At 50.5% G+C, this 13,428-nt stretch overlaps 3 protein-coding genes across 4 annotated transcripts; 1 reads left to right on the top strand and 2 right to left on the bottom strand.

The window, feature by feature from the left end:
* Positions 1-306: 306 nt before the first annotated feature.
* LOC112270046 lies at positions 307-1,042 on the bottom strand. The gene has a single exon (XM_024457704.1). The coding sequence runs from the start codon at positions 980-982 to the stop codon at positions 614-616; it is 369 nt and encodes a 122-aa protein (XP_024313472.1). The 5' UTR covers positions 983-1,042; the 3' UTR covers positions 307-613.
* A 3,989-nt stretch (positions 1,043-5,031) lies between these two features.
* On the bottom strand, positions 5,032-8,676 carry LOC100828751 (cationic amino acid transporter 8, vacuolar). Of its 2 annotated transcripts, none has more exons than XM_024457442.1 (2): positions 6,779-8,676; positions 5,032-5,200 (listed from the first exon to the last, which is right to left on the bottom strand). In XM_024457442.1, the coding sequence occupies exon 1, from the start codon at positions 8,558-8,560 to the stop codon at positions 6,785-6,787; it is 1,776 nt and encodes a 591-aa protein (XP_024313210.1). In that variant the 5' UTR covers positions 8,561-8,676; the 3' UTR covers positions 5,032-5,200; positions 6,779-6,784. The 2 variants fall into 2 exon arrangements, with proteins under 2 accessions (XP_024313210.1, XP_003560703.1); XM_003560655.3 differs by lacking the exon at positions 5,032-5,200 and adding an exon at positions 5,851-5,986.
* Positions 5,262-6,384, top strand: LOC100829054 (non-specific lipid-transfer protein 2B). Its single transcript, XM_003560656.4, has 2 exons — positions 5,262-5,811; positions 6,146-6,384. The coding sequence occupies exons 1-2, from the start codon at positions 5,450-5,452 to the stop codon at positions 6,153-6,155; spliced, it is 372 nt and encodes a 123-aa protein (XP_003560704.1). The 5' UTR covers positions 5,262-5,449; the 3' UTR covers positions 6,156-6,384.
* Positions 8,677-13,428: the final 4,752 nt, after the last annotated feature.

The raw sequence follows: 13,428 nt of genomic DNA, 5'->3' as shown, positions 1-13,428 counted from the left end.
GAACTCATCAATCACCCTCGAATCGAATCCCGCCGTATACACACACACACACATGCTAGTAGTACCGCAGTTCCCTGCTCCAAGGGAGCTGCTGCCCCTGCCTCCAAGGAACTCCAAGATGTCGAGATTTACATGCAGCTAGCTTACGCTTTGTTCAACGATGAATTACTCCAAGAAACCTCACGAGTGACAGGGTTCATTTTTTTTTCTTTTTCCTCGCTGCATCTGTCAGCTCCGATCTCTGACGAACATCAACAAGTTGAGACGAGAAATGTAACAGCAAACGGCCTGACGAGGAAGGACAAGGACAAACAGAAGTTGATGTATTGGCAAATAACAAGAAACGCAACAGATAACAGAAACGTAACAGCTTCACGCCGGCCGGTGTCTAGAAAGGACAAGAACACCGAAATTCTCCTCCGCTCTTCACAGCTGTCAAATTACTTGTGAGGTGCATTCGCTACTGAAAGTTTTCGACACTGAAAGATCAGAGTACAGTATTTACACGTTCGAGAACAAGGGCGCTGGGGAAAAAGAAAAGAATTAAGCTTCACTGCATTTACACTTGGACGAACCCCGTCAAAATTAAACTACTCCGTAGTGGCTTCATACGTCACGGGCTCCCGGAGCCGCCACAGGCGTAGAACCGGGCTTCGGCGGCCGTGGCCGGCATGTCATTGTGGCACGCCGACGAGCCCGACGGCGGCGCGAACCCCCGGGGCAGCATCCCCGAGAACGCCCACGCGCCGGTGCCTGCGCCCCGGGGCGCCCTCCTCCTCCTCCTGCCGCTGATCGGTCCCCTACCCGCGTCGTTCATGGCAACGCTTGTGGCGTCGTGGAAGTCCTGCCGCATGCGCCCTGCGGCGAGGGTGGCGCGCGGGGGATCCGAGGCCGCGAGGGCGGAGAGGGAGGAGAGCAGGAGAACGACGATGACCAGCAGCACGAAGAGGGGAAGGGCCCGCGCGGAGGAGGGAGATGCCATTATTAGAGCCGGACGGGGAGAAGAAACAGCGTCAGGTGGAGGCGTGTGTGAGAGCAATGGCGTCGATGAGATTGTGAGACCTTTGCCTGCCTCTCTTATAGGGACGGGTTTTGACTTTTGACCGGCATGGTTCTTTGAGCCAGAGGGCAGACATCGGCTTAGATTCAGGCTCGAGTGAATAGAAAAAGAGTCGGCCATGCATGTATGCACGAGCCAGTGTCACGGAGGTTAATTGACCGGTTTTTCCTGCACATATTTACTGATGAATATGTTGATACACTGTTAACTCTATCTTCTGAACAGATATTCTTTCCGATGGATGGAGCAGTGCCGATACTGGGTTTGCAGCGCACCAACAAATTAAAAATGTCAGTGCGTTAGAAAATCAAGTGATGGCATGGGCTTTTGCCAAAAAAAAAAGTGATGGCATGGGCAGAGGTGGTTGTATCCTCTGCTCACCACAGAGATCAACCTTCAGGTTTACCTCGCGTGTCTTTTGTGGCATTTCTAACAACAAAAAATAGTCATAAGAGTGGAAACCTAGCAAACCATCCAGGAGGCACGCATTTACACACTTGTTCGTGACTCCGTCCAGCTATCCAGGAAGGCAGATGCCCGGTTGGTATGAGCTAAGTCTGCTAGCCTGGAGCCAAACAACATTATGTGAACCGCTGCATTGCTTGAATTGCCTACCAGCAGCCTCAGGGAACCGGAATTCGGAGGCAAGGACGCAATGCTCCTTATTCATGTCACAGCTGTTGGATTCAAAGCAAGACACTTTTCTGATCAGGGAAACGAAGCAGCGAAATCGTCCTACATAGGAAGAATGGACACGTGTAGTTATGCACGATGCACGTTGTCCCGGGCAGAAGAAACCCGCCTGGACCTGCGTCGCCTTAAAACATGTTAGTACATGTTTAAGAGCATCTCTATACGGCGGATCCCTTAAAACCTTGACCAGTAAATATTTTCGTTCTTGCGTGAAAAATGATCCGAACAAGCTCTTGAAAACAGTCCGGTTTGTAAAAAGGTTTTATAGGTCATAGTAAATCTTTTTGCTCGCACGCTATATCTAGGGCTCCGGCAACCGTTTAAGCGTTCAACTCCTTATTCCCCCACCTCCACCACGCACCCGCCACCGCCAAATCCGGTCAAATTCACCCAAGCCCGCGCAATATATATCTTAAAACATGTTTTCAGTCTATTTTAAACTTATTGTACGGTCCGGCTATATAAGGGATCTGCTAGAGATGCTCTAATGATCTGTCTGAAATATTGAATATTTTTGGGAGGTGCTGATATTTATTCGAACTCCCATCAAAGTTGGACTAAATACTTGTCCTCCAGCTAAAAATACAACTCTTAAGTTTGTCAGCAATCTTGTGGTACGTGGACAATGTTGTGAACTGCTGAGCTGAACTATAACAACAATCCAATCCAAACACATTAAATAGGTAGCAAGTTAGTCCTAATTTTTTTTAAATGCACACGTGGGATATTGAAAGAACAGAGATGCAGGGGTTTTCTGTAAGTTTACAACTACCCGATATTTGAGCTCAAGCTGACGTGGCTGAGTCAAAGTGCCACGTCAACCGGTCAGACGGGCGAAGACACACTTGGGACCTGAGATGAATCACTTACAATAGTTTTAGGACTCAGATGTGCATTTTCAAAGAACTAGGACTAACTTGACACCTTTAGAAAAGAATTAGGACCGCGGGTGCATTTCTCTCTACAAAAAATTTGGTGGGGTGTAATTGGAGCCTTCTGAGGTGCATATTGAAGGATTCCGGACACGGCATATCCATGTATGCATCACAAATTTTCCATTTATTTAAATGTTAACATAATTGGGACGCTTTGAAGCACCAAAAAATGGTTTGGGATATAATAAATTCTTATATGGGTTGGCCCATAAATGGTATCATGTCACCGAAAGTCCTCATCTGATCAAGGTGACAACAAGGCCAGGTCAAAAGGAAAGACTCAAATAAGAGAAAATGACTCAGCCGCGAAGACAGATAACCAGCTAGTGAGAGAGCCTGCATGTAATTTTGGAGAATCCATGGGATTTTTGTATGAACCATAAGGCTATAAATACCCCCTTAGTAATGTTGTAACTCACTTCATCTCACCTTGAAATAAACTCAACGGAGAGCCTAGAACTCCTTTGAGAGCAAGACCCATGTGGGGTGAGCCAAGATCAAAAGCTAGCAACGGGTCTAAGAAAGCAAAATCTGGTGCAATGTACTAGTTTTGCTAGACTCTAGCTCCCCGTGTCAAGATGTAAACGGCGCTCAGCGGTGCCGGCAGGCCCGTCAGACAATCTTTCCTAGCATAATTTTTGTTCTCTACGTCAGCTGCTTTGGCCTTTATTAAGGGTAAACGGGCTCAAACGGGCCTTAAACGGCTGTCCGTTTACATCCTGATCCCTGTGGGACCCACATTCCTCCACTTTCCCATCTCTCTGCTTTTTCAACCCGTTTTATCCTGGCGTGGGTGGGGTGGCAGGTGGACCCCACAATTGTCAACGCTCAGTTGGAGTCGACGCAAGTACTTGAACCGGGTCTAAGATTTTTTTTCTTAGCACTGCTAGTTGCAATGTTTAGACTCAATTCTAAATAGACTTAGCCCCTTCTTAACTATGGGTGTTGACCAACATTGCACATGTTCTGAGTTCTAACCTCGGCAGTCGAAAATATTATTTGGTCCGAGGTCGAGGATCAAGAATAGGGTCCTTGCAGACTCTATCCCTTGACATCTATGAAGACTGAATCGGCCCACAGTCCAGTGTTTGGATCTAGAAACTGGAGATTTTAAGCCGGTGCTTTAGGGAGAAAAGGTGAGGACTGTGGGTGAGAACTGAGAAGGAGAGAGGAGGCAGGGGTTAAGTGCGAAAAGGCATGTGCCACTTGTGAACCCTCCACCTGCCTTGTCCCTCAGCAGATTTGGACCGAAAGTGATTAGCGCTGCCAAGTATAAGTATAGGACTTTTTTATTTGCTACTTGTTGCGCAAAAGTGTACGATTGCTGCCAAGTTTTAGGACCTGTGGTGCAATTTCATCTTATATATATATATATATAGAAAGTTCTGGTCTTTATAAAACACAATCTCTTTTGTGTCGTGATTAATAACCAAGGAATGAGAATTATCCCTGTCTACGTCCCTGCCTTATGGAAAATCTCTACACAACCTAGTGTACATATGTTTCTTTGGTTTCTGTCGAACAGTAAAATTAATCTCTAGAGATAACCTTACTAAAAGATAGAAAATAAATGACAATTGTTGCCTCTTTTGCTCTGAATTGGAGTCCGTAAAACATTTAGTCTTTCAGTGCGCAATTATGCAAATCATCTGGAGTGACATTGCTGCTATCACGCAAAACTCCACACTTTGCTCTTTTGAATCTGTAGCTACTTAATGGTGTTGTAACAAAAGACATGGTATCACTAATGTGATCTATTCGGCGCTCGTATGGACTGCTTGGAAGTTTCGCAATGATATCTTATTCTCTAGACACACATGGTTAAATATGCAGTTAATTTGGAGAGAGATTTTAAGCTTGCTAAAACGCTGGCAGCCTCTGGGTTCGAAAAAGAATTATCCAGATCTTCGACCATTGTCTCTTGCTGATGGAAGTCTAAGGTGATGGAGGTTTCTCAGATTTGTCGCTGAAGAAACGAAGGACATCTACCATAACTGGCCTAGGGACTCCTCGGACAGCAGAGCTGAAAATAGAAATGGACGAATATCCTGTTTACATGCCCTGTTTAGTTGTGCTTCGAGCCTTCGAATATGGACTGTTATCAAGAGATTTTTGTTGTTGTTGTTTTTCAGTTTTCTCAGGCTAGTATTATAGAAAAAAAAAGTTTTCTCAGGCTATTAGTGCATTAGGCTTTCAGTTCTGAAGTAAGCAAGCGCAACACATGCGGACTATGTTTTTCATTTTCTCTGAAAATAGAAAAGGACGAATATCCTGTTGATTAAAAAAAATATCTAGAAGTGCAAAAGCCCACAACTAGAGGTTGTTGAACCAGATACGGAAATATGCCAAATGCATTCATGTGCTAGGGGTTGTTAACCTGCGCCCGGAAAGTTCTGACTGGATCGAGAAGATGGAAAAAGAACGATACAATTCGTCTCAACGGAACGGTAAAAAGCAACCTGCGGGCACCTCAAAAATCTCCATGAGGTTGCATCTTCCCATGACTTGTGTCCTACAATACGGGATCTTATTTAGATTCAGATATAGCTAGCTTAAATTACCTCACTAAATGTACTCAGTTAAATTGAATACTCATACGTTTATTACCGTGTAGTGTACTGCCTATAAATACCGTGCATTGCACAGCACAGACCCACGATACAACAGGACCGGGAGACGGCACCAAATTAACTGGACCGGCTAATCAACGATTAGTAGCTTCTTCTCTCAGTCCGACAGACAGACAGAGCCAGGACAAACCATGAGGAAGAGGTCGAGCTTTGCACGGGCCAGCTGCCTCGGCGTCCTCCTCGTGCTGGTGCTCGCGCTCCAGCAGCAGCAGGTCGACGCGGACGAGATGTCGTGCTCCGACGTGGTCTCGGGCGCGTCGCCGTGCCTCGGCTTCTTGCAGGGCGAAGAGGACTACCCCTCAAGCGACTGCTGCGAAGGCGTGTCCAGCCTCGTGGCGGCCGCGGCCACCACGGCCGACCGGCAGCAGGCGTGCGAGTGCCTCAAGTCGGCAGCGGGAGACGGCAGCGCCGAGGCCTCCGCCGCGCGGGACTTGCCGGCCGACTGCGGCCTCTCGCTGCCTTTTACTATCTCCCCTGACGTCGACTGCTCTCAGTGAGTACTTTATCTTTCTGCCAGTGCCAATATAAATCATTTGCTCCGCATGTCTTGAACAATGCAGACTGTCTGTTCCAAACTACAATCATCGACGACAACGGGGAACACGTTGAGAGAATTTGCTCAAGTTCTACATCATAGACAGGGGCCATCAACACATTCATTTGATGCTCTGCATAAATTAAACGTAGATCTTGATTTGTTCTGCTGAGAACAAGAACGGAGAAATCAACAAAAAAAAGTTCATGATGAACACACCAACGTTTCCTGGATGTTTGTCGCGAAGGAGACGGATCATTTCAGGAGGGTTAACTTTAACTTATTTGTGCAGGATCGAGTGAGCATAAGTGATTCATCAGAGTATGGATCATTTCGGATCCGATGAAGATGAGGAATAGGTACTCTGTTCTTGAGCTACATTACGACGGAATAAACTGTCTCGTGAAGTAACCAGTATATCTCGTTGTGTCAAATGCATGCGTGTGTGCGCCACTGTTGGCCAATCTGTACTTGTGTGTGCTACTACTACTAGTCCTTGATGAACAATTTTGTGCCTTTTCGTTAGTCTCCTTTCCTTTTCTCTTCTCGAAAGAACACGCCTTTCATTTCATTAACTTTATTCTTTAAGTTGTAATAATGACGAAAGATGACTAAAGTGTAAATAAAAAACTGAAGGTAAAAAAGACCAAAACGGGGCCTGCGGTGGTTGAGTTGCTTGCTTGCCATTATGCCATGTCCTTTGCCCGGCAGCAGGCGTGCAAAGTATTGCAGTGGAGACGGACTGTCAGGTAGTTGTGAACCCTGGGACAGCAGGGACATGAAGTCTTGAGTCTCCTCCTTCCAGGGTTTTAGACTATGTTTTTCTAGGAGAGGCTGGAGAGCTGCTAATCGGGCAGCACATTGATGTGCTCGTGCAGATAATCCATAAAAAAGGAAAGCACTCACTAAAGACTAAGCCACCCACCTCGTGTCATGCATGCGCCATGGACACCGGCACAATCTTCCCCTGTTCGACATTCTCGGCCACTGCTGCGGCATCCTCAGAGTGCGCCACGTCGTAGGTCGCGTGCACGCCGAAGAGCACGTAGTAGACGAGCATTACCACCGTGCAGATGCTGAAGCGCAAGTAGGCCATGGAGCCGAGCGAGCCCATCAGGAAGAGGTTGGTGGCCACGGACATTGCCGGCAGCCACGGCATGAGCGGCACGCCATACACCTTGGGCGTGCGCTGCTGCTTCGCGAACAGCGCCATCCCCGCCGCGCCTGCAGCCCAGCCGACGCCGAACACCACGTACCCTGGCCACCGGCCGGCGTAGCCCGAGTTGTAGTACACCGAGAGGCCGATGGATGACAGGATGACAAGCGCGAGGAAGGCCAGGAAGGTGCGCAGATGCGAGGACGACGTCCTTCCGGCGACGTAGTAGCGACGGACGAGGAGCGCGACGGCGACGAGGGCGAAGATGAAGAGCGTGCTGATGGAGGACACGGAGGCGAGCACGTCCAGGCTGGAGAAGAACGCGACGCAGGCGGCGCCGAGCGTGACGGCCATGGTGGCGTAGACTGGGGTGCCGGTCCTTGGGTGCACCAGCGCGAAGTAGGGCGGGATCATGTGCGTGCGCGCGACCTGCGTGGTGTAGCGCGCCTGGCCCAGCGCGCCGACCAGGAGGCCGCTCGTCATGCCCTTGAGCGCGCCGAGCGCCACGACGTAGCGCGCCCACTTCATGCCGGTCGCGGCGAAGGCCACCGAGTAGGCGGCGTTGGCGTCGATCTCGCTGTACCGCTGCATGCCAACCAGCGCCAGGGACATGGCGCAGTACACGACGGTGATGGCCGACATGGACGAGAGCAGGCCGAGCGGCACGTCCCGGTCGGGGTTCTTGGTCTCCTCCGCCATGGTGGCCACCATGTCGAACCCCGTGTAGGACCAGTACACCACCGCCGCGGCGCGGAACACGCCCGCGGCACCGAAGGGGAAGAAGGACGGCTCGAGGTTGCCTTTGTCGAAGTGGGCGAACCCCACGCCCATGACGAAGGCGATGATGACGATGCCGACGACGGACGCCAGCGAGTTGATGGTGGACGTGAGGCGCGCCCCGGACATGGCGAGCGCGGAGGTGGAGATGAGGACGACGACGGCGATGGGGTCCAGCAGATTGAACCCCTCGGCGAGTGCCGGGACGTGGATGCGGAGCGCGTCGCTGTCGCGTCCGATGAGCGCGGCGAGGTAGGACGTCCACGACCGGCCTAGGCCGGCGGCTCCCACGACGGCCTCCAGTAGTATGTTCCCCGCGGCGAGGAAAGCCGCCATGTCGCCGAGCTCGACACGCAGGTAGGAGAAGGAACCCCCTGCAGATGGGATCTCGGTCGCGAGCTCGGCGTAGCAGAAGGAGGACAGCAGCGCGGAGAAGCCCGCGGCGGCGTAGGCGAGCGGGATGGCCGGGCCGGCGTCGAAGCGCGCCTCCTGGCCGGTGAGCACGAAGACGCCGGACCCGACGACGGAGCCGAAGCCGAGGAAGGCGAGGTCCACCCACGAGAGGCAGCGCCGCAGCGGGTTCTCGCTCTCGGCGAGCAGAGTCCCCGCCTCGATGGCCTCGGACGACCGGGCGGTCAAGCGGTCCCGGAGCCGCGGCACGGTGGCCGCGAGCGCGCCGCCGTAAGAACGCCAGCTCTGGAACGAGGGCTCCGGGAAGAAATCCGCCTTGCTCCACCGCCAGTACCGCCGCCCCTGCTCCCCCGCTGCTGCCATGGCGCACGGTGGGTGGATGTGGATGGAAGATTGGATGTTTTTTTTTTTGAGGGAGATTGGATGTTTATGTTAGCACCTGAAACTAAGACATTGCTGTTGTGTGCTTGTTGAGGCTAGATTTAATTGACTACAGGTTGGTAAGTTACGGTCAGCGGATGATAACTGGAAATTTGTTGAAAGCGGCGAATTTACCGGCATTTTGTTACGTCTCTGAGATTCACGCCTTTTATTTTTTGTATTTTCATCTCTATATCTCTACTCAGGCCCATTAACGTAACCAGAAAACATACACACACCTCAACAATTAGGCCCACTAAATCAAAACATTAGTCTACTAGCAATTGTTTCAATTAATTACAACCGACCAATTTCCTGCACTCATCCCACGCCCGCACGGACGGAAACATCGGGACCATCAAATCCATGGCAGCCCGCCACGTCGCTGACCTCCCGTGCCGCTGCCTGCTGCTCTTGTCATTGGGTTCTCGAGACTACCATCTAGCGCGAGACCTATGTCCCGGTTTGAGGAGCCAGCAGAGGAGGAAATGGATGCGATGGCAAGGGACACATCTGGCGCCGACGATCGGAGGGGCTTCCGTCTGATTGCTATGCACAAGATCGTTCAGGTGTGAACCATTGATTTCCTGGTCATTTTCTCGTGCCATAGCAGTGAAGGGTTAGCTAGGATCCTTTGTAGGGTCATTTTGGCAGATGAACCAGTTTGTTTTCCATATGAATCCTTTTCTTAATGGAAGAGCAAACTGAAGTTGAAACTTTAGAACAAGAGGGTCGGTTTTCAATGGAAATTAAGGATTTTGTTGAAGTGCAAATTATAATGTGACGGTCGTAAGGAGGTTCATGTCCCGTGCAATGGAAGATCACATATGGACGTCGTGGGCAAAGAACGTACGGTCCTGTTCATGTGACCGTCTGAACTTTTTGACACTCAACTTTTAACATTAAACTAAACCATATGGACGCCCAATTTTAGGGCTAGTTCTATTCGGCTTATTAGACCGGTTTCTCTGAAAAGCTGTCCTCCTCCAGATTCTTGGGAAAGCCGCCACCTTAATTTGATTAGGCTATCAAAATAGTTTGGACTAAACTATTTTGAAAGTCTAGCTAAATTTGATTAGATATATTTTGTGTGTGGAAAATTTTAGGGGCACGCACCATTCCTTCTTAGCCATCGACGCACTTGAAGAGGAACCGAATGGCTTCCGGCGACGAGACCTGGCGCCGCGCGACACTCACGCTCGAGGAGGCCGAGGCCCGCACGAGTACCCGGCGCCGCCTGCCGGTGCCAACTGGTCATGCCCGAACAGCCGCCGTCAACACCCACATGTGGCACGGGCTGACGGCGAAGGAGCATGAGGACCCCACGTGGAACCGCGCCACTAGGGCGAACGGGGCGCCGTTTTTCGCCGACCGGCACGCCATCGACATCGTCCTCTACGAGGGCCATGGCGAGTGCCTGCCGCCAGGCCGCTTCTGTTGGGAATATGCCCTAAAGGCAATCATGTATGATGTAATTCCCAATGTATTCATAAAGATTATTAAGTTGTTCTTGTTTGAACATCTGATATGTATCATTGAATATGTGATTTGATTGTGGAACTATGTATTCATGTTGTTCATACTAAATTGTCCTTAGTCATTGAGGTTGTGCTGGACACATAACCTAGACTAATGTGAAAGTTGGCTGATGACTCAGTTCCATTTGTCATGGGCATGGTGATGTCATTCCAGCTTACACGGACTCGGCTAAAGAGTTTAGCGAGTCGGACTGACCCATATTGAGATGCAACAAGTAGGTCGTCATTTGCATGTCTCAATCAATGTAATCCTTAGACCTGAGGTTATCGCACAATCCGAGTTGTGGATCACCAACTTAGGTTCTGTCAAACGTTGTTCCGTAACAGGGCAGTTATAAAGGCAGAGTTCGGGTTGACTGAGAATCAAGCTGTGTGATGTGGATAACCAAGATGGGATTTTGCCCCTCCGACTGGAGAGATATTCTCTGGACCCTCTCGAGTGATATGATTCGGGAAGCATGGCCATGCGCGACTCGGTTAACTGTTAACCGGGTCGATCGACTAAGAGTTAGTCGGATGAATCGTATATCACAGATCGAGAAGAGAGTTGAACTATTAAAGGGATGACGATTAATCGCCTATAGTTCGACAAGGTATATCGTGAGGCAAAAAGGACTAAGATGTATGTCACATTGGAAGGTACGTCGTCATAACTCGATGGTACTTGAGAGTCGGCACGTTCTGCTAGGAGCCGCTACCGATTGATCGATTGAGAGTCGGACTCCAATCATGTCCAAGTCGCCATGAGCCTGTGGGTCACACACTTAAGAGCGGGAGCAAGTATTTGGTCGGGTTGGATCCGAACCGGAAATGGGCTGACAATGCGAGTTGGACTCGCAGAGTGGATGGGCCACAAGTGCTGGAGCCCACTTCCACTCGGTATATAAGCAGGGGCGTGGGATGCCTAAGGGGCACGGTTCGCCACTCTCATGCGTTGAGAACCCTAGCCCTATTCAGTCCAACCGTCGCACCGGACCTAACAGTCCGCCGCCGGAGCTCCTCCTCGCACGTGTGGATACCGGCAGAGGTGCTGTACGTTCAGCACTTCGACGATCGCGGGATTGAATCAGCTGGATCGGATCGAGGGACTGCACTGCATCAAGGCGCTGCATCGATAATCCGCAACTGCGCGTCTAGTGGTAATCCTCGTGGCCTTCTACCTCGGCTAGATCTTGGGAGTTCGCATAGGAAAAGTTTTGTTTATCTCTACGCGCCCCTTCAGCTTCAACATCGTTGGCCGGTGCCGGTTCTGGCGTGGGCGCTGCGTGGCGGCGGTGCTCGCCCACATCGCCGCCGGCGATAACCCGCGGCTAGAAACACCATCGCCGGCACCGGTACGGGGCCGGGCCAACCAACTCCCCCCGCTCCGGCTTGTCCCACAGCGCCTCCTCGCCGATGCTGCGCATCAAGGACGAGCCAGGGTCGTCCTCTCGCCGACGGGGGCGGAGCCGCCTCGCGGCCATCTCCGCCTTGTCCGGCCAAACTCGGAGCCGGAGTGGGTGCCGGAGCCAGATTACGAGCGCTTGGCGCTCGAATGGCGCCAGGACTGTGACCCCGAGGACTTCCCTGGGCAGCTGGCGGCGCAGCGGGCCAGCCAGCACGAGGCTGAGGAGGCAAAACGCCTCGGCCTCGCCATGATGGATGCCAAGGCCGAGGCGTGAAGCGCCAATGAGGCAGCGAGGGAGGAGGCTGAGAAGAAGGCGGGGAAGAGGCCAGCGCCGGAGGTGAAGGTGGAGCCGATCAACCTCGACTCCGATGACGCCTACCTCGCCTACTTCAGCGACCTCGACTAGGTGGCCTTTTTTTATTATTTTAGAATTATGTCATAAAAAACTTTATTTTTATTTAAATTTCATCGAGTTTAGTTACATTTCACGTACTTCATTTAAATTTCGCCGAATTTAGCTAAATTTTGCCCAAACCAATTTTTGGGGGAGTTGGTATTGGGGGGCGCGGCTGGAACACGGCGGAATCCTAAAAAAATAATTCTGCCGGTGCCCCCCCCCCCAAACGGCCTAAAAAACGGCTGCGGTGGACGGCAAATGGGGGGCGTGGCTGGAGATGCTCTAATGTTGCATGCGCCCATGCTTCATTAATGAATCTCAGATGCTGGCTTCCTATCGTGGAAGAAAAATAAACTCTTGCTCCTCTGATGTGCTGCACAAGATTTTTTTTTTCAAAGATAGACAGATCAACTTCCTCCGTAAAGAGGCTGGTAGGTTCTGACACTTCGTTTTACTGTTGTCCCTTTGCAGTATGCCAGTTAATAGAATTTAGAAACTATATGATGAGGGGAGGATATCTATTACTCCTGCTATTTCACCAACTTCATATATTCTGAGGTTTGTGGAGAGGTATGAAAGAGCTCATGCGACATCGCTTTGTTCCTGAACATTACAAGCGTGATATGTACAATAAATTGCAGTAGCTCATTCAAGGTACAAAATCTGTGGATGAGTACTATAAAGAGATGGAGTTGCTGATGATACGTAAAGGAACAAGGGAGGATCCGGAGGCTACAATGTCGTGTGGAGATGGTTAGCTATTATGATATTCAGGATCTTGTGCACCAAGCTGAGCGTGCGGAACAACAATTCAAGCGACATCAAGATGCAGCTCCGGGGCCTGTCCCACCCAAGTAGGATTAGAGTCACCCTACAAAGGTTTCTTGGTAGCCATCATTGTAAGGGGAGTTGAATGTTCGAGATTAAGAATAGACCAGAAAAGTCCCAACGTTTGGGGGCGCATATCATCGTGTTTGCTTGCTGATCTTCAAGATCTGATGTTATGCCCTGTGGTGGAGTTGATTCTGATCAGTTCCAACGTGAGGAGTTGAAGGAATTTGATCTGAATTACTTCAGATTGATTTCGCTCGGTTGCTGATCTGCTTGCTCGTTTGATCGCCGTGAAAGATTGGGCCTAAAACCCTCTTGGATCACGTTGATCCTTATCATCTTGGTATCAGATTCGTCGGGTTTCTCATGGCGATTCTCTGCTGAGAATCATCTCCTGGAGTTTTTGTTCGCGTCCGCCTGGGAGTCCTTATCCGAGTCGACGCCTCGGAGTTTTTCGTTCTGGACACCTTGTCCGAGTCGTATTCCTCCTAGCTCCTGGATTCCTTGACCAACACCCTAGATAAGATTGGATCTCGATCTGTTCCGATCCTCCCGATCTGAAGATTGCCACCGTACCACTGCAGATTTTCTCCTCCTTGTTTGCACGTGATGGTGACTTCCAAGACCGGGGAAAATTCCGTCAACACTACAGATGAGC

The sequence above is a fragment of the Brachypodium distachyon genome, chromosome 1 (assembly GCF_000005505.3).
Source record: "Brachypodium distachyon strain Bd21 chromosome 1, Brachypodium_distachyon_v3.0, whole genome shotgun sequence".
NCBI classification, from domain to species: Eukaryota; Viridiplantae; Streptophyta; class Magnoliopsida; order Poales; family Poaceae; genus Brachypodium; species Brachypodium distachyon.
Note: the sequence above shows the minus strand (reverse complement) of the source record. Positions and strands in the feature narration are given on the sequence as shown.